Source organism: Lepidochelys kempii, chromosome 1 (assembly GCF_965140265.1).
Source record: "Lepidochelys kempii isolate rLepKem1 chromosome 1, rLepKem1.hap2, whole genome shotgun sequence".
NCBI lineage: Eukaryota > Metazoa > Chordata > Testudines > Cheloniidae > Lepidochelys > Lepidochelys kempii.
In genome coordinates, this window is record NC_133256.1 from 346,156,808 (window position 1) to 346,178,858 (window position 22,051).

The 22,051-nt window shown below is 42.7% G+C and overlaps 1 protein-coding gene across 1 annotated transcript; it reads right to left on the reverse strand.

The window, feature by feature from the left end:
- Nucleotides 1-3,199: 3,199 nt before the first annotated feature.
- Nucleotides 3,200-21,772, reverse strand: LOC140907028 (carboxypeptidase A2-like). The gene is made up of 11 exons (XM_073332137.1): nt 21,708-21,772; nt 16,606-16,687; nt 13,988-14,122; nt 13,177-13,275; nt 11,680-11,781; nt 9,464-9,565; nt 7,906-8,016; nt 7,358-7,448; nt 6,202-6,401; nt 3,789-3,873; nt 3,200-3,384 (listed from the first exon to the last, which is right to left on the reverse strand). Exons 1-11 carry the CDS (start codon nt 21,770-21,772, stop codon nt 3,200-3,202), a joined length of 1,257 nt encoding a protein of 418 aa, XP_073188238.1.
- Nucleotides 21,773-22,051: the final 279 nt, after the last annotated feature.

Genomic DNA, 22,051 nt, shown 5'->3' on the forward strand with positions numbered 1-22,051 from the left:
GTCATATGGCTTAGTTATACAACTGGTGTCCAGCACAAATTCAGCTCTTGTGAAAAGGGTTGCAACTCCACTGAAGTCAATGTGGTTGCATGAGCCAAGATTTGGCCCTACATTTTCAGTCCTCCCATTCAGGTTGAAGGGGACGCTGTCATAGAATAAACACATTTCCTTACCTGCACTACTAATAACACCTGAGACCAATAAAACTGAACAAATGTTTAAAAGCTAACTTACTTTTTATCGTTTATGCGCTTTGTTTAGTTGTTACATTTCACTCAAAAACCGATGGCTAGGTCTCCCTCTCAGACTCTCATGCACTAGCATGATGCTCCCATGTAGATAGACACTTACAGTGCCACTAAGGCGATCAGCAAGTGGAAGACACTGGAACCTCAACACAAAATGCCACCTGAGTTGAAGGAGAAACTCCATCAGTGGTGAAGTAGGAAGCTCTTATTCTTGACGTGTGTTAGCCACTCATGCGTCTCACACCCCCCCCCCAGTTCAGTGTATTGCACAGGAGTATATATTTATTTTAAAAGAAAACTACTTCAGCTGGGTTTTATTTTAAATTTCATTGAAACATCGCTACTGGCCTTAGGTTTTGTAAAAGCTTGATTTAATATAATCTAAATGCTAAGTCGCATTCGGGGAATGTGGCATTTTATACCCAGTTCTCACCAGAGAGGATAAATTTAGGGCATAAGGCCATAAACTGAAGATTTCTCATTTGTCTTTCTGATAGGACATAAATCCACCCTCCAACCACATGAAATAGTTAAAGGGCCTTTTGTGTGTTCCATAAGAGAACAAATGTTAGCAGCAGTGTCTCGTCGTATCCCTCTAGAGGATATTTACATTCCGGCCTCTTGCAATTTCGGCTGGAGAAGAGTTTGTTTTCCCACCTCAGCTGTTCTGCAGTGTCATTGGAGCTGAGAAATGTGTCTGTTGCTTCAACCCCCAAACAGCCGTATTTCTTCTTTATATGCACTCTGTAAAGTCTCTTGGGGCCCATGTCTTCTAGGTAAGGGGTTATAGAAATATAAGGGATGGTTATGCAAAAAGGTTTGGTTTAACTCTAAATGTCTGTAATCACATGGAGGGATCCACAAGTCTGGGAGCTTGTATAAGTGTTTATTTTTTCAGTAGTGAGTACGGTGGTTTCTGTGTACAGATCTGGGCTGCATTCTGGCCCTTTTAAAATTCTGTAGAGATTTGGGGATTTTTGTTTTCTTTGCTGCGTTTATGATCACAGAAGGCTGGGAGAGCTAGCGCCATATTCCTGTCATGATTATAGATGCGAAGGGCTAGATTCTAGGCTGTGCTTCTCGAAAGGTGTTGCTCATGGAGAGGGTGTATATATACCACCTTTGTGCCCTCCGGATTCTGAGCTGCTGACGAGACTAGATTGTAAGTGAAAGCAAACGTCTCTGCTTCTGTACAGCAGCTTCCCCAGGGCTGCCTATGGTCTGCACAGCAATCCGGAATCCCCAGTAGCACTCCCCCTCTCATCCCTGACACCATCCCCTTGTGCCCCTAACCTGCCCCTGCCCTGGGGTTTATGAGGGGGAGTAGCATTGGGCAATGTAGGTCAGGCATACACTGAGCCCTCTACACATGCTTCTGTGCCCAGGGAATTCTTCCCCAGACCCTTGTGCCTTTGTATGGCCCCTAGACACTGCCAGACTGTCTGTCATGCTCCACCTTAGATGCAGCTGCATTTCACCGATGGATAAGTGATATTACCCAGACCACATTTTCAAACCTGGGTGCCTAAAGTTAGGCCCCTAAATTTAAATGTAGGCCCCTGAATAAGTTGAAGTCAATTGTAAGTGCACATCAGCACTGAAAATCAAGCTGTGTTTATAATTGGGACCCCAAATATAGAAGATACTTTTGAAAATGTGGCCTTTAATCTTTCCGAGCCTCAATTTCCCAAGTGTAACAAGGGTGTTGTGAGCATTGATTAGCTGGTTGCAAAGAATAAGTGCTAATCACTGCTGTCATTCAGTTCAAATATAAGGCCCTTGTCAGACCCGTCTGGGATACGAGCCGCGGTGCTTGTCGCTGTCCCATAGACAGGATACCAGCAGGAGAGATGGTGCCAGGTCTGTGGAATCGCAGTTCTGAACGCAGGTGAAGGAAGTTTGTTTTATTTTCATTGCAAAAGAAGAAACTTTGAGGAAACCTAAGAAGGGTCAGGTGAAAAGTAAAAACCGGATTGTTAACACGGATAGGGAGGCAGTTTAATACTGGTGCTGGGGACTGAGCAATTGGGGGACATGAGCTAAAAATTCAGCTGCTGGGAGTAACTGATAGAGGCTTGGATTGAAGTTGTTTCATGCAGAGACAGATTTGCTGGAACCCGGACCAGGATGCTGTGTCACATGTACAGCCCATAGGACTTATGTTTCCTCCACTCCAAGGCAAATAATTCCCGTCTTCTCTGAACCCACAAGCAGCCTCCTCCTGCCACATTGTAATTGTTCCACCACATTCCTATCGCCACCCCAGTGCAGGTCCCCCCACTGGCCTCTTCGCCTATCTGGTAAGTGGCCTGTATTTTTGCCTGACTGGGCACAATTACCAATAATAATGGCAGTCAAATTTTCCACCCTAGTCTGATGGAACCCTGGGGTAGATTTCACCTTCCTCCACAGCATGGGGCATGGGTCACTTGCAGGGTTAAACTAGTGTAAATGGTGGATTCTCTGTAACTTTAAGTCTTTAAACCATGATTTGAGGACTTCAGTAACTCAGCCAGAGGTTAGGGGTCTGTTACAAGAGTGGGTGGGTGAGGTTCTGTGGCCTGTGATGTGCAGGAGGTCAGAAAAGATGATCCTGATGGTCCCTTCTGACCTTGAAGTCTACAAGTCTACTCTTGCTTTACTCACAGGCTGCTACCTGTGTTTCTTTCTGAAGACCCACAAAAGGGTCTGTTACAGAATATTGGCCTGGTCCTAACATTTTGACGCTGTGTAAGAATTCCACAGATGGAAAAGCAAAGGCAGGGACAAGAGATGTACAGCAAGGAATCTTTACAGACAGACGCATCACTAAGTAGTTTGAACATACACAGGGCTTTTCATCGGCTGAATATACTACTACATTAGTACAAAGGAATCAGATTTGGGGTTTGTTTTCTAAATGACTGTTGGCTTCGTCCTTTTTATACTGTTGATTTGCCTCCCCACTTCTGTTAGTGATTGTCTCGCACATGCTCCATGATCTTCAGCAGACCGAGCCAGGTCTCTTCTGCAGTAGGGATGATTTGACTGGCTGGCAGAAGGAAGCCGTAGCGACCTGTGTCTCGCAACTCAAAGGCAAAGGAGTATTTGATGCCATAATCATAGGACCAGTCAATGCTTCCTCCACTGGCTTGGTCTGAAAGAGAGAGAAAGAGAAACCACACTGGGTGAGATGGAGACTGTACTGAGCTGGCTTGTGTCCAGGTGCACCAGTGCTGGCTAGTGGATGGAGTCCACTGGAGATGAGCATGCTTGGTACCTTTCAGGGTCAGGTCCTATATGAGGAAGTAAAGGGGCTTATTAGGGCTGGGTGTGCACTACTCAGACTGCACTGAATTTCTGGGAGTGGGCTCTATAAAGGTAACACTGGTGTGGGTCAGACATTAGGTCAGCCTGTGGGGGATCAGTTGGCAATTAGTGAGGGATCCCATTGACCCATCATTGACCCCTTCTAGTGGGATGAAGTCCCCACCTTGAGGAGGGAGGAGTGGACCCTTCCCCCACTACAACCGATCAAACTCAGAACTGCTCAATACTTACAGATAGTTGAGCAAATGGGCCCCACTTTATATGTCGTGTCATACAGTGAAGCCAGAGCACTGGCAGCAGCTTTCCCCACGGCGTTCTAGAGGGATCATGGAAGAACCAGGAAGAAGTCAGATTAGGAAGATTAAACATTCAAACTAAAACAGGGGAGAGTTTCTACCCCAAACCTCATTTAAAAAAATATCCAAATTGGTTTAGAGCCAACCCTCACCCACCAAAAATTAGTTGTACTGAATCTATTAATGTCTGAATTGCTGTATAGCTAGACACTAGCTACAGCATCCACCAAGTGTACAATATTTTGGGAGGTATCCTGGCTGGCAGTGGCCCATACTATGTGCTTTAGAGGAAAGTGCAAGAAAGTCCCATGGATAATTATAGTATAATCTCCCCATTGGGAAAGTTTCTTCCAAATTCCCATGAGTTAGTGGTTGGTGTATGGTTTGATGCATATGTGGTGTGTAGTTCTTAAAAATATTAATATTCGTATTATGTTATCCTATCCAATGTAACTGTGGATGTTCTCATACTTAAAGAGAACCAGGAAGTTGGGACTAGATCCAATGTGTGTGAGTATACTGTGTTGGGAACAGGGTGGTGAGACACCACCTGTTTACACAAGTAGGGATTTCTACTTTAAAGATACTGTCTTCTTCTTTTTTGCATTAATCCCATCAAATGGAGTCCACTCTATGAGTCCTCTCCCTCCAAAATGATCAATTCAATGTCTTATCTTTGTCACAGCACCTGCTAACAAGTCTTCATTTATAACATCCCATCACTTCTTTGGTTTCCCTCTCTGTCTTTCTTCTTCAGTCTTGATCTTGATCTTTCTTACCCAGATTGCTGTCAGGACTGTGTGCTTTACATAGAATCATAGAATATCAGGGTTGGAAGGGACCTCAGGAGGTCATCTAGTCCAACCCCCTGCTCAAAGCAGGACCGATCCCCAATTAAATCATCCCAGCCAGGGCTTTGTCAAGCCTGACCTTAAAAACTTCTAAGGAAGGAGATTCCACTACCTCCCTAGGTAACGCAATCCAGTGTGTCACCACCCTCCTAGTGAAAAAGTTTTTCCTAATATTCAACCTAAATCTCCCCCACTGCAACTTGAGACCATTACTCCTTGTCCTGTCATCCGCTACCACTGAGAATAGTCTAGATCCATCCTCTTTGGAACCCCCTTTCAGGTAGTTGAAAGCAGCTATCAAATCTCCCCTCATTCTTCTCTTCTGTAGACTAAACAATCCCAGTTCCCTCAGCCTCTCCTCATAAGTCATGTGTTCCAGTCCCCTAATCATTTTTGTTGCCCTTCTCTGGACTCTCTCCAATTTTTCCACATCCTTCTTGTAGTGTGGAGCCCAAAACTGGACACAGTACTCCAGATGAGGCCTCACCAATGTCAAATAGAGGGGAATGATCACGTCCCTTGATCTGCTGGCAATGCCCCTACTTATACATCCCAAAATGCCATTGGCCTTCTTGGCTACAAGGGCACACTGTTGACTCATATCCAGCTTCTCGTCCACGGTAACCCCTAGGTCCTTTTCTGCAGAACTGCTGCTGAGCCATTCGGTCCCTAGTCCGTAGCGGTGCATTGGATTCTTCCGTCCTAAGTGTAGGACTCTGCACTTGTCCTTGTTGAACCTCATCAGATTTCTTTTGGCCCAATCCTCCAATTTGTCTAGGTCCCTCTGTATACTATCCCTACCCTCCAGCGTATCTACCTCTCCTCCCAGTTTAGTGTCGTCTGCAAACTTGCTGAGGGTGCAATCCACACCATCTTCCAGATCATTAATGAAGATATTGAACAATACCGACCCCAGGGCCGATGACCAAATCATCTGAGCCCTCACTCCCTCATAGCAAGGCATGGGCTCAAAATAAGCAGAGGAAAACCAGAGTATATGGCACTGAATTTCAATCAGGTGAACACTGTAGAATTATCCTTGAAACTAGATGGTCAGACAATATCAACAATACAAAGTTTCAAGTATCTCGGTTCCAGTCCATCCAGTTTTAACATATGGCACAGAGTGTTGGGCAACAAAGATGAAACATGAGCAAATGATCTGTTCCACAGAACTACTAATGTTGAGATGGACGAGTGGTGTAAGCAAGAAAAACCACCTGAAGAATATGTAGGTTAGAGACATGTTCAAAGTAACAACCATAAGCAAAACAATGAGGGAGGGAAGATAGTGTATGGGGCAGATTCTCATTTCAGTCACACTTGAGGAGCCAAATTGATTTTAATGAAGTTGCTCCAGTACATGTGAGGGGAGAATTTAGCCCATGGTTATTGTCTTAAAAATGTCATTTTAATACGTGGCTAACACTCAAAATATGAAACGCAACTCAGTCAGGACAGAGAAAGGCTTAGGGTTAAGAAGCTGCTGTATCTCACCAGCTCTTTGTAGTCAGCAGGCTTGGTGCACTTATACCCAAAGGGGAACAACAGAAGCTGAGAGTAGCTGTGAAGGGTGAGGAATGCCTTGATCTTCCCATGGCTCTTGATAAAGTTTACAACATTTTTTACTTCCACTTCTGAGTTGGCGCTGGGTCCATGGTAAGAATCAGAGCAGGGGTTGGTACTGGCTCCAGGGCCTGTTGGTGCAAGTGAGGATCAAAGGCAAATCTGTAAAACTATAACTCAAGGGAATTCAAGATTGACACAAAGATGAAGTTGCCTAATACTGTACAGTGAAAAGTCTAGCAAGAGGTCTTTTCTCAGGGACAAGGCCTGACATACTGATAGATGATAGAAAAGTATTTAGAGAGAGTGAAAATTAGACAAAGGCATATTGCTACTACTGATAGATAACTCATGCCTTCTTTTGCTCCCTGGCAATCTATCAAGAAATTACTCTGATGAAATACGATTACTATCAGCTTTTACCATTTTATTTCTGAATCTCTTATGATATGGGCTTCTGCATCCATTGGGCCAGATTCTGATCTCAGTAACACCATTGTAAACCTGGAGTACTTCCACTGGCTTCAGTAGAGTTACCCTGGATTTACACTAGTATAATAGAGATCAAATCTGATCCATTAACTTTTGAATATACAACAGGTGAGCTGATAGACATTTTTCTTCTAAGCTGATGCAGAAATGTAAGTCAATAATAACAGGGGGAAGCTGAAAATAGTTGATCTCATCCATCTTATTTTATAAAAAAACCCAAAACCACATAGAAATCCTTCCAGGCCTCCAGGTAAATAATGTATTTACCTGACAGTCTAGAGGCCAATAGTAGAGAGAGTGATATGACAGCCTCAGCAGAGTGCATGCTGGGAGGGATGTCACATTGATGAAGGAGACATTGACCCAAGCAGAGCTAGACCATAATGAAACCTAAGCAAAAAATCCTTTGAATGAGTAAATGTGTTAGATGCCCTGTTTAGCCTGACATACTCTAGGCATTCAGCTCTATAATGGTAGAGATGCCTATATTTTGCATGTCACTTTTAAAAACTCCTAGATTGTCCCCCTGTGACTAGGTACATGGAAGGGAAACAGCTTTGGTAGTGACAACTGTAGCTGAAAACTCTTCTTCTACCTCCAAAGCCTGCATCCCAGTTCCTGTTTGGATCAACTCCAAAGCACAGGCTCCCAGAATTCTTAGAACGTGTCTTCCGCCACATACGATTCTGAAATAAAGAACCATAATGGGCTCAAAAGGAGCAAAGCTTGGTGATTTCATTAAAGCATCCAGTCAGAAATAGCTACCATTCATCTATAAGGGAAGCTCAGCCTAGATTATCACAATTGTCCTTTCTGACCGTGGAATCTATGAATCTATAAGTGCAAGAGAGAAGCCTAACATGACTTCTGCTAGACTGGCAAGGGGGATGGACAAAGGGAAGCTGTGGAAGCACTGGTGAATACCCAGAAGGGAACAATGATGGATTAGATGGCTCAGTAGGTCTCTGTGGTGACCCTACCCTACTGTGATTTACCTTTACAAGGCTAAATATGGATCTGCTGAACATGTTTTTCTAAAACAAAACTTTCAATTTTTTGATGGCATGGCAGATCACTGCCCAGCTTCCAGAAGTGCCTGATTCGGTTTGGAAATGGGGGTGTAATCACACCATGGTTACTCACTTTGGTATGAGTGAATGCATATCCATCAGGGTTTGTAACAACCAGCAGGAAAATGTCCATTCTGTTTAACAGGGAGGTGACAGATGTATTGTTCCCATACTCAGACGCAATCTAAGCAGAGACAAAATACATTCTAACATGCTTATCACAGTCGCTTCTTCCCGAAATGTTCATACTGTAATCGTTATGTAGTGGGATTGGGTTAAGCAGGGTTGGAGTGTACAGTACAGCTGCATTTCTCTGGTGGCTTAGTCATTTTCAGCAGAATTTATGCTCACATTTTAAAATAATTTAATTTTTTGGCCCTTCTGTTGGCAAAGATAATCTTCCCAGTGCAACTCTTTCTCTCTGAGACCGCAGACTGAAACAATTGCTCTGAGGGGTGTGAACCACCCTTATTCATTTCAGTGGAACGTGAGCCCTGAAACTTGATGACAAATAAGAGACACTTTAAAAGTTACTGTCTTGTTGGTACGTCATCTGTGGTATTGGTGTGACTGTCTCTAAACAATATGTAATTGTACAGATGTAGGGTAGTGGTGAAAGTGCAGCATTGGGAGTCATGACTCCTGGACACTCTTCTCAGCTCTGTCAGTGATTCACTGTGAGACCTTGGGCAAGTCATTTAACCTCTCTGTGCCTCAGTTTTCCATTAGTTATGAGGCTAGTAAGACTGACATACCGCAAAGAGGAGCTATGAGACTGAAATAAATGGCTGTAAAGCCATCTGAGATCTTTAGATAAAAAGTGCTACAGACAAGTAAAGCATTATTTACTGCATAAAAATCAATACAGTTGATTCTGGGTTATGTTAGATCATTATAGAATACTTGCCATGCTAATACTGCACCAAATTCTGGTTGGGTACAGTACAAGTTCAAAGTAGAAAGGAAATAAAAATGTATCTACAAAAGAACATCTAGGGCCTGACTCTCTTCTGCCTTGCATGCTGTGTAACCATTTATTCCTCTGCAAAATGAGAGCAAAATGGGTGTAAAACACTAAGTCAGAATGGAGAATCAAGCCCTTGATCTGTGTAAAACATACTACAGATTTATGAATAAGCTGTTTTCTCACAGTAGGTGTTGTTTTTTCTCTCAGAGGCAATAATGAATTAATGTCTCCATGTAGTGATAGGAGTCAGTGTGTTGCTGGAAGTGCAGATGAGACATAAAACTGAATTACTGACATTTGCTGTTGAAGATCCCATGTGACTTTTCGCAAGAGTAGGGCTATTAAATTTGATGTCCTGACCAAATTGCTTTTTTCTGACCTAAAATTCCCCTTACAGTTTCAATTGTATACAGCATTTTTCACTACCTGTTTTAAATTTCTGTGCAGTGTTAAGCAACTGCCATGTTCCACCCCAGAAGCAGGTGTATTTCATGGGTGGGTGAAGCAATCCCTATAAACCTTGGTTGGTAAAGGATATGCAGCAGACCATTCTGGTATCTTTTCATGAAAGGTGCTGTATATGGGCAATGTATTCTTTTAAATGTTTTATCAATCAATAATAGTCAGTAGCCATCCCAGGAGAAAAGAAAGTCAATCCACTAACCTTTTTAGCTGTCCACAGTGCAGTTGCCTGGGTGATCCATTCTCGGGAGTGGATACCGGCATCGAGCCAAATGGCAGGACGGTTGGTTCCTCCAGTGCTGAACTGCAAAATGAAACATAAACTTTAAAAACCCTCACTAGCGCGAGTCCTCTCATTTCCTATCCCACTCGTTTTTCCATCTGAAATATCGAAAATGATTGAAAAGCAACGGAGTTGCATGGCATAAAACTGGTGTAATAGAGTGGAGAATCAGACCCTGTGATGGGATATTTGCCTTAATGCTGCTGGTAATCTTGCCAGATTTACCAGTTCATTGACTTAATATTGTCATTTGCAGTTTTTGCCACAGCTTCACCAAGGGCAAGTCATGCCGGACTAATCTAATTGCCTTCTGTGATGAGATAACTGGCTCTCTGGATAAGGGGAAAGCAGTGGATGTGGTGTTCCTTGACTTTAGCAAAGCTTTTGACACAGTCTCCCACAGTATTCTTGCCAGCAAGTTAAAGAGGTATGGGCTGGATGAATGGACTATAAGGTGGATAGAAAGCTGGCTAGATTGTCAGGCTCAGCGGGTAGTGATCAATGGCTCCATGTCTAGTTGGCAGCCAGTATCAAGTGGAGTGCCCCAAGGGTCGGTCCTGGGGCCGGTTTTGTTCAATATCTTCATAAATGATCTGGAGGATGGTGTGGATTGCACCCTCAGCAAGTTTGCAGACGACACTAAACTGGGAGGAGAGGTAGATATGCTGGAGGGTAGGGATAGGATACAGAGGGCCCTAGACAAATTAGAGGATTGGGCCAAAGGAAATCTGATGAGGTTCAACAAGGACAAGTGCAGAGACCTGCACTTAGGACGGAAGAATCCAGTGCACTGCTACAGATTAGGGATCGAATGGCTCAGCAGCAGTTCTGCAGAAAAGGACCTAGGGGTTACAGTGGACGAGAAGTTGGATATGAGTCAACAGTGTGCCATTGTTGCCAAGAAGGCTAATGGCATTTTGGGATGTATATGTAGGGGCATTGCCAGCAGATCGAGGGACGTGATTGTTCCCCTCTATTTGACATTGGTGAGGCTTCATCTGGAGTACTGTGTCCAGTTTTGGGCCCCACACTACAGGAAGGATGTAGAAAAATTGGAAAACGTCCAGCAGAGGGCAACAAAAATGATTAGGGGACTGGAACACATGACTTATGAGGAGAGGCTGAGGGAACTGGGATTGTTTAGTCTGCGGAAGAGAAGAATGAGGGGAGATTTGATAGCTGCTTTCAACTACCTGAAAGGGGGTGCCAAAGAGGATTGATCTAGACTGTTCTCCGTGGTACCAGATGACAGAACAAGGAGTAATGGTCTCAAGTTGCTGTGGGGGAGGTTTAGGTTGGATATTAGGAAAAACTTTTTCACTAGGGTGGTGGAACCTCCTTCCTTAGAAGTTTTTAAGGTCAGGCTTGACAAAGCCCTGGCTGGAATGATTTAGTTGGGGATTGGTCCTGCTTTGAGCAGGGGGTTGGACTAGATGACCTCCTGAGGTCCCTTCCAACCCTGATAGTCTATGATTCTAGGATTCTGCTCCCTGTTCTCCTCTATTTCTGATGAGGAAGCCGCTGTGTACACACATAATATCTTCACCAGCCCCATATGGGCCCCTTATTCATATCTGTTGTTAAGGCAGCCAGGATCCAACAAAAATTAAGGGTATGTATCATTATTCTAAATGAGCATCTTTGGCACAGTGTCACCTAAGAGCTAAGTAAGCGACTCAATCTCACGCATGACAATGGCTTTCCTATTTGGACCAACATAAATTGAACAAAGCCAATATTTGGAATGAGTTGGGTTTTTTCCTATTTTTGCAAACCAAGGTTCCAGTTTTTCAAGGATACTGAAGACCCTGAGGCATAAACACAAAGTTCTGATTATTTGCAGTGATTAAAGATCCCATAATACTTTTTTGCAAGAGTCAGGGTGTTGGCCCAGGGTCCTGGCCAAATTCACATGTGGATAATTCCATAAAGCTGCCTTCTGCAGTATCTTCTTGGCAAAGTTATTTTTAAAAAGTGTTACTCGGTTCTGCTGAACAGCTGTTGCATTAATGACTAGCGGTGGCTGCAGTTTAGTGGTGGGTGGACTGATTTCTCTCTCTAGATGCTTTGGGATGTTTTGGATGGACAGGTGTTAGAGAAATGTAAAGTTGTTGTTATATGCACAGGAACAATACCTTGAGAATGTACATGGGCCGCTTTTCATAAGACTCTCCAATCTTTTGCTTGCTCACAAGGCTGGGGTAGTCAGCTGCAAGATCATCCAGTGCTGCATAAATCTAAAATTTAAAATAATGACAGAGTTTATATTCTATCAAATATTTTTATGCTAATCCTTGCGTTGATGTGAGAGCTTTCTCCTTTGTAGTGCTTGCTACCTGCAGCCTGCCTGTATTTCTCCGCTTCACTTTCCATTTACTTTCCACCCTCACAAAACACCTCTCTTCTCTCTTGCCTGTACAGCTTCATTTTTCTCTCTTTCAGCTATTATCTAGTAGCTCTGATGTGGAATTATCTAATTCTGAAAAGCATTTTGGGGTGCAGTTTATAAAAAAGATCCTACACAAAAGCAATTTGGACCACATATTTCTGAGAAGGGGATCCCCTCATTCTTTACCCCCTTACTTCCCAATTGTTGCCCTCAAAAGCTCTGCATCACAGCAGACCTTTCTTGGCTGAGAAGGGCTAGAATTGGCTTCCTCTAAAGCCCCCCAACATTGCTCTGTGTGTAGGCCAGAGAAGGGGGTTCCCTGGAGGGTATTGTTTGATGCCATTCTCCCAAAGGAGGGACCTGAGCTCTCTCTCCTTGGTATGGGCTAACACTCTATCTCCAGACTGATCATTAGAGCAACATGGAAGGTGGTCTGTCGTCTCTGACACTGAACTCACACACTGCCAGTCACAACCAATGTCACATGGAAGAAAGTTGTATAAAATCAGTTTTCTGGTGCACTTAGTAGGCCTGTCTCTGATCTCAGTCATTCCAAGGTAAATCTGCAGTTACTCCACAGAAGTCAATAGAGTTACACTGGTAAAAAAAACAAACCCAGCATGAGATCCAAATCAGACACATTTTATTTTGATGAGACAATACACCTAGCATTTTTATTATCTAAAATAAGTGTGACATTCAATAGCTGTTCATCAAGACACAGGAGGCCACATAATGCAGCAAGATAGGACCTGCAACACATGAATAAATCATTGCTCCATCTAGTTTGGTACCCTGGTTCCTGTAGCAACAAAAGAGACCATGCATGCAACTAAACCTAGCCTAACAATATGGGAGCCCAGCACTGGGATGGAGATGCTGCAGGCCTGGATTAAAGTGAATTGATAGAGCTATGTTTGGGCCCCAGACTGGAATAACAGGGAAATGAGAAATATTGGCAGAGCTGTATGGAGAGGTTTGTTGAGCACTTGCTTGTAATATTCCTACCTTTTAGCAACTGAGAGTAATCCCTCAATGTGATGAGTCCAAAATAAGCTCATTATAAAACACAGCAGACCTACTTGTAATGGTGTGAGATATTAAAACCACTGTGGAGAATGCAGAAAGGAAGACAAGAAGGAATTCAACATACTTACAAAGAATGTTTGAGTGGCGGTGACATGCAAAAGCAGGACAGAATTAAATAATCTCTCCCCCAAAGAGCTGAACTTGAAATACTTACAGATTCTAAGGGGTGATAAGCTCCATAGTTGAAATTACTGGTGCCACGTTCCCTTTGTTGATTGTTAACCATCTCTTGCTTTTCTTCCTCTATTATGACCTAAACCAAGCAATTCAAATCTGTGAGGAAGGCCAACTTCTTCGGCAGGATTTTAATCAAGTGTCAGAATTGGGAAATGAAGTTGCAGCACTCCCCACAAGCTCTGCCCTGGTGTCAGACTCCAGACACAACTGCAGAACAGCTGGATGTTTCACTAAACTCATAGGCAGTGAAATAGGTAACACTGTTGGCATTTAAATGGTCAACATTAAGTTTCATTAAGCTGAATGGGGATAGTGTCAGAATTCCTGAAAAAGGAGCAAGGTTGGTACTGCAAAGAGTTAACCGTGATTTAGCTGGTGTGTTGGAAATACTGCTTTTCAAGAGTCTTGCAGTTCAGTGCCAAACAGAGATGTTTTTCTCACACTGTGATGTAGGGTTCTAGTAACTTGAGGGAAGCCAACATCATTCTTGGAAAATGTTGTCAGACTCTTAATAGCTAAATACATGGTCTACAAAGAATAGTAGAAGGATGCCTATCCATGTGGAAAGAGGAACTTAAAACAGACCCTGCATCACTGATCTGGTACCCTGTTGTGAGATCTGTAGTTGGTTTTCACAAGATTTAGGGAAATCTGCATTGGTACAGGTAGGCTTATGAGACGCAAGAATCTTTAGCACTGTGTATTGCTTCTACTACAAATAACATCAATGAGCATAAATGCAGGGATTAGGGAAATAAATCACGCATCAGTGAAGTACTTTTGTCTACCTGCAGGTCTTTCAGCAGAATAGAGTACTCGATGTGGTGGGACTCCAGGAAGACTTTGACTGCTTGGAGACTGGGAAAGGGGACTCGAATATCCACAGGAAGTGCTGGATTTGAGGGGCGTAGCCAGAAATCAAGCTGAAGAGAAGACAAACAATACAGATCAAGGAATCATTTCAGAAAAATGGACTTTAGGGAACATCTCTCAAGAAGCCCCGAAAATGTCTGACTCCCCCAAGTTGGGATAACGCCTTTGGTTTTGCACCACTTCACACTTTAGCATATTCCATTATCTGAGACTCTCGAATCACTATATAAACAATCATTACTGGGCTTCACAACACCCTTGCAACATATCAGTATGACTGTCCTCACTTCCCAAATAGGGAAATGAGGCCCTGGGAAAGACAAAAGCTGGCATTTTCATTGACTTCAATAGCACTTCAGCAGCATAAGTGAAAGGAGATTTTGTACCATATCTATTATGACTCTTGTATTTTCCCCTCACCAGCTATAGTTCCAAGAAATGCTCAATATGTAGATGATTATCTGATACTATATACGTTGCTTTTGCTTCTTTTATAGTGTTGCACATTTTATCTTGCATGTATATAAATACAAATAAATAAAATAGATTAATTTTAAGAGAAGTTCTCATCAGTGGTCATAAAATCTATACTGCCTAGTGTTTTACATCATGCTTATCTTCCTCATAACACAATACATACATTAATTAATTACCATACTGTCAATAGAAGACCAGTATATACATATGATCATCCCTGTTTTAAAAGGAGGAAACTGAAACACAGAGGTTTAAAGTAGGGTGACCAGATAGCAAGTGTGAAAAATCAGGACTGGGGATGGGGGGTAATAGGCGCCTATATAAGAAAAAGCCCCAAATATCAGGACTGTCCCTATAAAATCAGGACATCTGGTCACCCTAGTTTAAAGTGACTTTGTCAAGGTTCCTTCCCCACTCTGAACTCTAGGGTACAGATGGGGGGACCTGCATGAAAGATCCCCTAAGCTTATTCTTACTAGCTTAGGTTAAAAACTTCCCCAAGGTACAAACTTTGCCTTGTCCTTGAACCCTATGCTGCCACCACCAAGTGTTTTAAACAAAGAACAGGGAAAGAGACCACTTGGAGACGTCTTTCCCCAAAATATCCCCCCAAGCCCTACACCTCCTTTCCTGGGGAAGGCTTGATAATAATCCTCACCAATTGGTACAGGTGAACACAGACCCAAACCCTTGGTTTTAAGAACAATGAAAAATCTATCAGGTTCTTAAAAGAATAATTTTATTTAAAGAAAAGGTAAAAGAATCGCCTCTGTAAAATCAGGATGGTAAATACTTTACAGGGTAATCAGATTCAAAACATAGAGACTCCATCTAGTCAAAACCTTAAGTTACAAAAAGACACAAAAACAGGAATATACATTGGTAAGAATAAGCTTAGGGGGGTCTTTCATGTGGGTCCCCACATCTGTACCCTAGAGTGCAGGAGTTGTAAGGCTTGCATTCCTGATCTGTTCCCAGCAAAAGCATCACACAGACAGGCCAAACCCTTTGTTCCCCCCCCCCCCCGCCTCCAGATTTGAAAGAATCTTGTCCCCTCATTCGCCATTTTGGGTCAGGTGCCAGCGGGGTTATCTTAGCTTCTTAACCCTTTACAAGTGAAAGGATTTTGCCTCTGGCCAGGAGGGATTTTATAGCACTGTATACAGAAAGGTAGTTACCCTTCCCTTTATATTTATGACAGACTTTCGTTAGGTCAGGCGCAATTAGGTACAGGATTCAAACTCAGGAGTTCCTGTTTCCAGGATGGGGCTAAGACTACTAGATCATGCCTCTTATATTGAGCATGAACCAGCAACGTGACACCGTTGTGAAAAAAACTAAATATCATGCTGGGATAAATTAACAGAAGTATCATATGTAACAATTGGAGGTTATTGTTCCACTCTGCTTGGCATTGGTGAGGTCTCAGCTAGAGTACTGTGTTCAGTTTTGGGCCCCACACTTTAAGAAAGATGTGGACAAATTGAAGAGAGTCCAGAGGGGAGTGACAAAAAAACAATAAAACCTCACCTATGAAGAAAGGTAAAAAAACCCTGGGCTTTTATTTAGTCTGGAGAAAAGAAGACCCGGGGGGGGGGGCTGATAACAGTCTTTAAATATGTTAAGAGCTGTTGCAAAGAGGACGGTGATTAATTATTCTCCATGTCCATGGAAGGTAGGATAGGAAGTAATCAGATTAATTTGCGGGAAGGGAGATTTAGGTTAGATATTAGGAAAAACTTTCTAACTATAAGAGTAATTAACACTGGACCAAGGACAGTTGTGAAATCCTGATCATTGGAACTTTTGAAGAATAAGTTAGACAAACATTTGTCAGGGATGTTGGTCCTGCCTCAGTGCAGAGAGCAGGACTAGACCTCCCAAGGTCCTCTCCAGCCCTACATTTTTATTATTCTATACTATTATTATTTATTTATGGCAGCTCCCACGTTGTGATAAGCAATTTCCAAACAAAAAAAGGGAGGCACAATCCCTGCCCTGAAGAACTCACAGTCTGAAAGATTAACAAATGCCTGTAGAAAGTGTAATGACACACCTGAAGATGCTCCAGTGTTTCTAACAGCTGTAGTTTGTTAATCTCTTCTTCACTGTTTGCCTTCACCCTAAGAACCTGGTCACTACAAAAAATGAAATAAATCTTATAAAATGGGCTTATGGAAAATAGATCTTGTCAGATTAACTTGCTATTATTTTTTGATGAGATTACAAACGTGGCTGATAATGGTAATATTGTGTTGATGTTAGATTTCTGTAAGGCATTTGACTTGGCACTGCATGATATTTTGATTAAAAAACTAGCATGATACAAAATCACCATGGCACATATTAAATGGATTAAAAACTGGCTAGCTAATAGGTTTCAAAGTGTAAATGTAAATGGGAAATCAACATTGAGTTGGTGTGTTTCTAATGGGGTCCAGCAGGGATCAGTTCTTGGCTCTATGTTGACCTGGAAGAAAATATTTGTTACTGATAAAGTTTGCAGATGACACAAAGATGTGGGGAGTGGTAAGGTATGAAAAGTATAGGTCACTGATACAAAGCAATCTGTTATGCTTGGTGAGCTGAGGGCAATCAAACAATATATGTTGTGTTACAACCAAATGTAGGTCAGATGACTAAGAACAAAAGAATGCAGGCCATACTTACAGGATGTGGGACTCTATCCTGGGAAGCAGTGACTCCATAATTGATTTGGGGGCCATGATCAGCTAAACATGAGCTCTCAGTGTGATGCTAAAAGGGCTGTGGGTCTTGAATATATAAACAGGGAAATACTGAGTGGGAATAGGGAGGTTATATTACCTCTGTGTTTGGCACTGGAACGACCACTACTGGATACTGTGTCCAATTCTGGCGTTCACAATTCAAGAAGGAGTTTGAAAAATTGGAGAGGCTTCAGAGACGAATCATGAGAATGATTAAGGAGTTGGAAAACATACCTTATAGTGAGAGACTCAAGGAGCTTAATCTACTTATCTTATCAAATAAAAGATCAAGGGGGATTTGATCACAGTTTATAAGAACCGACGTGGAGAAGAGACAGTTGATAACAGAGGGCTCTTCAGTCTAGTATACAAGTCTAGTTTAGTATACAAAGGTATAACAAGATTGTATTGCTGGAAGTTGAAGCTAGACAAATTCAGACTAGAAACAAGGTGTAATTGTTTCACAGTGAGAGTAATTAACCATTGGAGCAATTTACTAAGGGTTGTGGTAGATTCTTCATCAATGGACATTTTTGAATCAAGACTGGACCTTTTCCTAAAATATATGCTGTACTACAATCACAGCTATTGGATTTGAAGCATGAATTAATTCAGGGAAGTCCAATGGCCTGTGTTATGCAGGAGGAGAGACTAGATTATCACAGTGGTCCCTTCTGGCCTTGGAATCCATGAATCTATTAAATCAGCTCTACAGTTTGATGTTATATATAATGCACTTCTCCATTCTTGTCTCCAGCTTCAAAAGACAGGCATCCCAAAGGCCAATAAACTCATGAAAACTCAGTGCTGACAAGGTTCCAGGATGGACCAAAAGAGAGTCATTTTGCATTTATTTTATTCTATCTATCTTTTATTCTATCTTGAAAACTCATGGCGATTGGGGGAAGTCCCGGACGACTGGAAAAAGGCTAATGTAGTGCCCATCTTTAAAAAAGGGAAGAAGGAGGATCCTGGGAACTACAGGCCAGTCAGCCTCACCTCAGTCCCTGGAAAAATCATGGAGCAGGTCCTCAAGGAATCAATTCTGAAGCACTTCGAGGAGAGGCAAGTGATCGGGAACAGTCAGCATGGATTCACCAAGGGCAAGTCATGCCTGACTAATCTAATTGCCTTCTGTGACGAGATAACGGGCTCTGTGGATGAAGGGAAAGCAGTGGATGTGTTGTTCCTTGACTATAGCAAAGCTTTTGATGCGGTCTCCCACAGTATTCTTGCCAGCAAGTTAAAGAAGTATGGGCTGGATGAATGGACTATAAGGTGGATAGAAAGCTGGCTAGATTGTCGGGCTCAACGGGTAGTGATCAATGGCTCCATGTCTAGTTGGCAGCCGGTATCAAGTGGAGTGCCCCAAGGGTCAGTCCTGGGGCTGCTTTTGTTCAATATCATAGAATCATAGAATCATAGAATATCAGGGTTGGAAGGGACCCCAGAAGGTCATCTAGTCCAACCCCCTGCTCGAAGCAGGACCAATTCCCAGTTAAATCATCCCAGCCAGGGCTTTGTCAAGTCTGACCTTAAAAACCTCTAAGGAATTGAGATTCTACCACCTCCCTAGGTAACACATTCCAGTGTTTCACCACCCTCTTAGTGAAAAAGTTTTTCCTAATATCCAATCTAAACCTCCCCCACTGCAACTTGAGACCATTACTCCTCGTTCTGTCATCTGCTACCATTGAGAACAGTCTAGAGCCATCCTCTTTGGAACCCCCTTTCAGGTAGTTGAAAGCAGCTATCAAATCCCCCCTCATATCTTCGTAAATGATCTGAAGGATGGTGTGGATTGCACCCTCAGCAAGTTTGCAGATGACACTAAACTGGGAGGAGAGGTAGATATGCTGGAGGGTAGGGATAGGATACAGAGGGCCCTAGACAAATTGGAGGATTGGGCCAAAAGAAACCTGATGAGGTTCAACAAGGACAAGTGCAGAGTCCTGCACTTAGGACGGAAGAATCCAATGCACCGCTACAGACGAGGGACTGAATGGCTCGGCAGCAGTTCTGCAGAAAAGGTCCTAGGGGTTACAGTGGACGAGAAGCTGGATATGAGTCAACAGTGTGCCCTTGTTGCCAAGAAGGCCAATGGCATTTTGGGATGTATATGTAGGGGCATTGCCAGCAGATCGAGGGACGTGATCGTTCCCCTCTATTCGACATTGGTGAGGCCTCATCTGGAGTACTGTGTCCAGTTTTGGGCCCCACACTACAAGAAGGATGTGGAAAAATTGGAAAGAGTCCAGCGGAGGGCAACAAAAATGATTAGGGGACTGGAACACATGACTTATGAGGAGAGGCTGAGGAAACTGGGATTGTTTAGTCTGCTGAAGAGAAGAATGAGGGGGGATTTGATAGCTGCTTTCAACTACCTGAAAGGGGGTTCCAAAGAGGATGGATCTAGACTATTCTCAGTGGTAGCAGATGACAGAACAAGGAGTAATGGTCTCAAGTTGCAGTGGGGGAGGTTTAGGTTGGATATTAGGAAAAACTTTTTCACTAGGAGGGTGGTGAAACACTGGAATGTGTTACCTAGGGAGGTGGTAGAATCTCCTTCCTTAGAGGTTTTTAAGGTCAGGCTTGACAAAGCCCTGGCTGGGATGATTTAATTGGGGATCGGTCCTGCTTTGAGCAGGGGGTTGGACTAGATGACCTTCTGAGGTCCCTTCCAACCCTGATATTCTATGATTCTATGATCTTTCTTTCTCACCCTTCTCCTGTTTGTATGTAATCTGCCTTCTTAGATTGTAAGCTTTTCTGGGGCAGGGACTGAATCTTTGAATGTGTTTTGTAACACCTAGAACAATGGAGCTCTGACTGGAGCCACTAGAAGCTACTGTAATATAAATATTAAATCATAATAATAATCATAGAGCCCAGAACATGTCCCTGTGTAGCTCTGCTGTTACACCTTGGAGCTCTGCATCTCTGGGGGTGCAAACCTGCCAGCTGACTTGTGCTCTTATTTTAGCTAGTAATTACTTTTTTTCTATTGTCCATTGGCTTCCACTCACACAGTAGAAACTTACACAGAACAGATACAGCAGGGAAAACAGCAGTGCAAGTTTCCCTTGCTAATATACTTCATTTTAAATCTGGTGGGACCACCCTTAACGTGAGAGAGAAGTATCCAGGCTCCTAGCAATCCTTGGCCACTCCACTTAGACTGTCAAGAAAGTTGCAAATTAAGTGCTAAGTAAACAGGCTTTTGTGATGTATGGATGTTTGTTCACTGGGATCTGGTGTCTATTTCCCACATTCTAGCAGACATCCATCAGATTTTGTATTATATTTTAGTCAAGTTCTTATACACTTAATGAGATTAAAAGGCTTAAAGCACATATTTTAATGCAATGTGTGAATAAACCTGTGTAACCTCATGCTGTAAGATATTATAATACAAATTACTTAGTAAGGTTCTGAAAGAGATTAGACATTTATACCCAAAGAGAGAGAGAGAGAGAGAGAGGAATCTGCAGGGACACTACCTCGGATAAAAATGAACAGAGGCTATCAATCTTTATGCTTGAGGAACACAGTTGAAGCTGAGCTGTGCAAAACTTTGGGACTGAAAGGAACAACTCTTGCCCAGGATTGGGGTTAAACTCAGATTATTTTGCAAGATTCATGAACGTTTTGAGCTACTCTTGGTCCACTTTTGAGTGAACTTGGGGCCAGATAATGGTTCTGAATCAAAACCGTGTGAAACTGGGCAGTTTCAACTCAGTTTCATTTTTCATTTTTGGGCTTCCTTAAAATTCAAAGCAAACCTCAAGGGACTGTAAACAAGAAATCAGAACCCTGAATCTCAGCACCCCTGTGCTCTGGGCAAGTTTGGATCTGGAACCTGATTCTAATTTTCCTTATGGGACCCTATTTCTATAATGAGCCAAACCAAATTCGTGGGTCCAAACATTCTCAAACTTTGTGGTGAGATTCAGATCCACTTCCAGATCCGTACCTTTGAGGCTGATCCCTAGCTCTATAATAAGCTGAAGCAAAATCCCAGGTAAACCTGAACTTTGGGGAAATTTAAATCAATCCCTACCCCAGACTCTGTAGCATGAACCCAACTCTCTTGTGAACTCAGATCAATCAAAAGAAATTGTTTCCTCAGACCCCTGAGAACCAAACTGCTGTGCCTTCTACAGCTCTAGATGTACTACATAATTAAGTGCATTATACGGACTTTAGTCCTTCCTCTGGATCACTGACTGTCAAAACAGCATCATGATCCCTCTCAATAAAAGATCTGAGATGCACAGAAAAAGCCAAGATGATATTTTGTGAAAACTAATTAGCTAATGAAAAGCAAAGTATGTGCACCCAACCTTTTCAATTAAGGTACTCAAAGATGAAAAAGTTTTAGAATAACATGGCCTTTGAATCAGAGATCTTCTGTTAAAATATAACTCACCCAGCAAATGTTTCTAGGCACCAGGCAGCCCCAGTGAGGGTGCTGAAGAACAAAATCAGCCTCATGTTTGAAGGGTTAGCCAGAGACAGAAGACCAATGATCTAGCAAGCAAGGCCATATTTATATAAAGGGCCTGATATGTCCTCCCTCTTCAACTAAAGTGGAATCTGAATCCCATATGATTGAATTCCCACATATGTCAAAACTTTCAAGGTAGCTGGGCAGACAAGGATGTAATTTCTCCTCTCAGGGTACTTTCCACTCTGATGTTGTGATAATTGGCAGCTGGCTGGGCCAAATTCAGCAAAGCTGGCACAGGAAGGTGTCAAGTTCAAAGCTTTGCC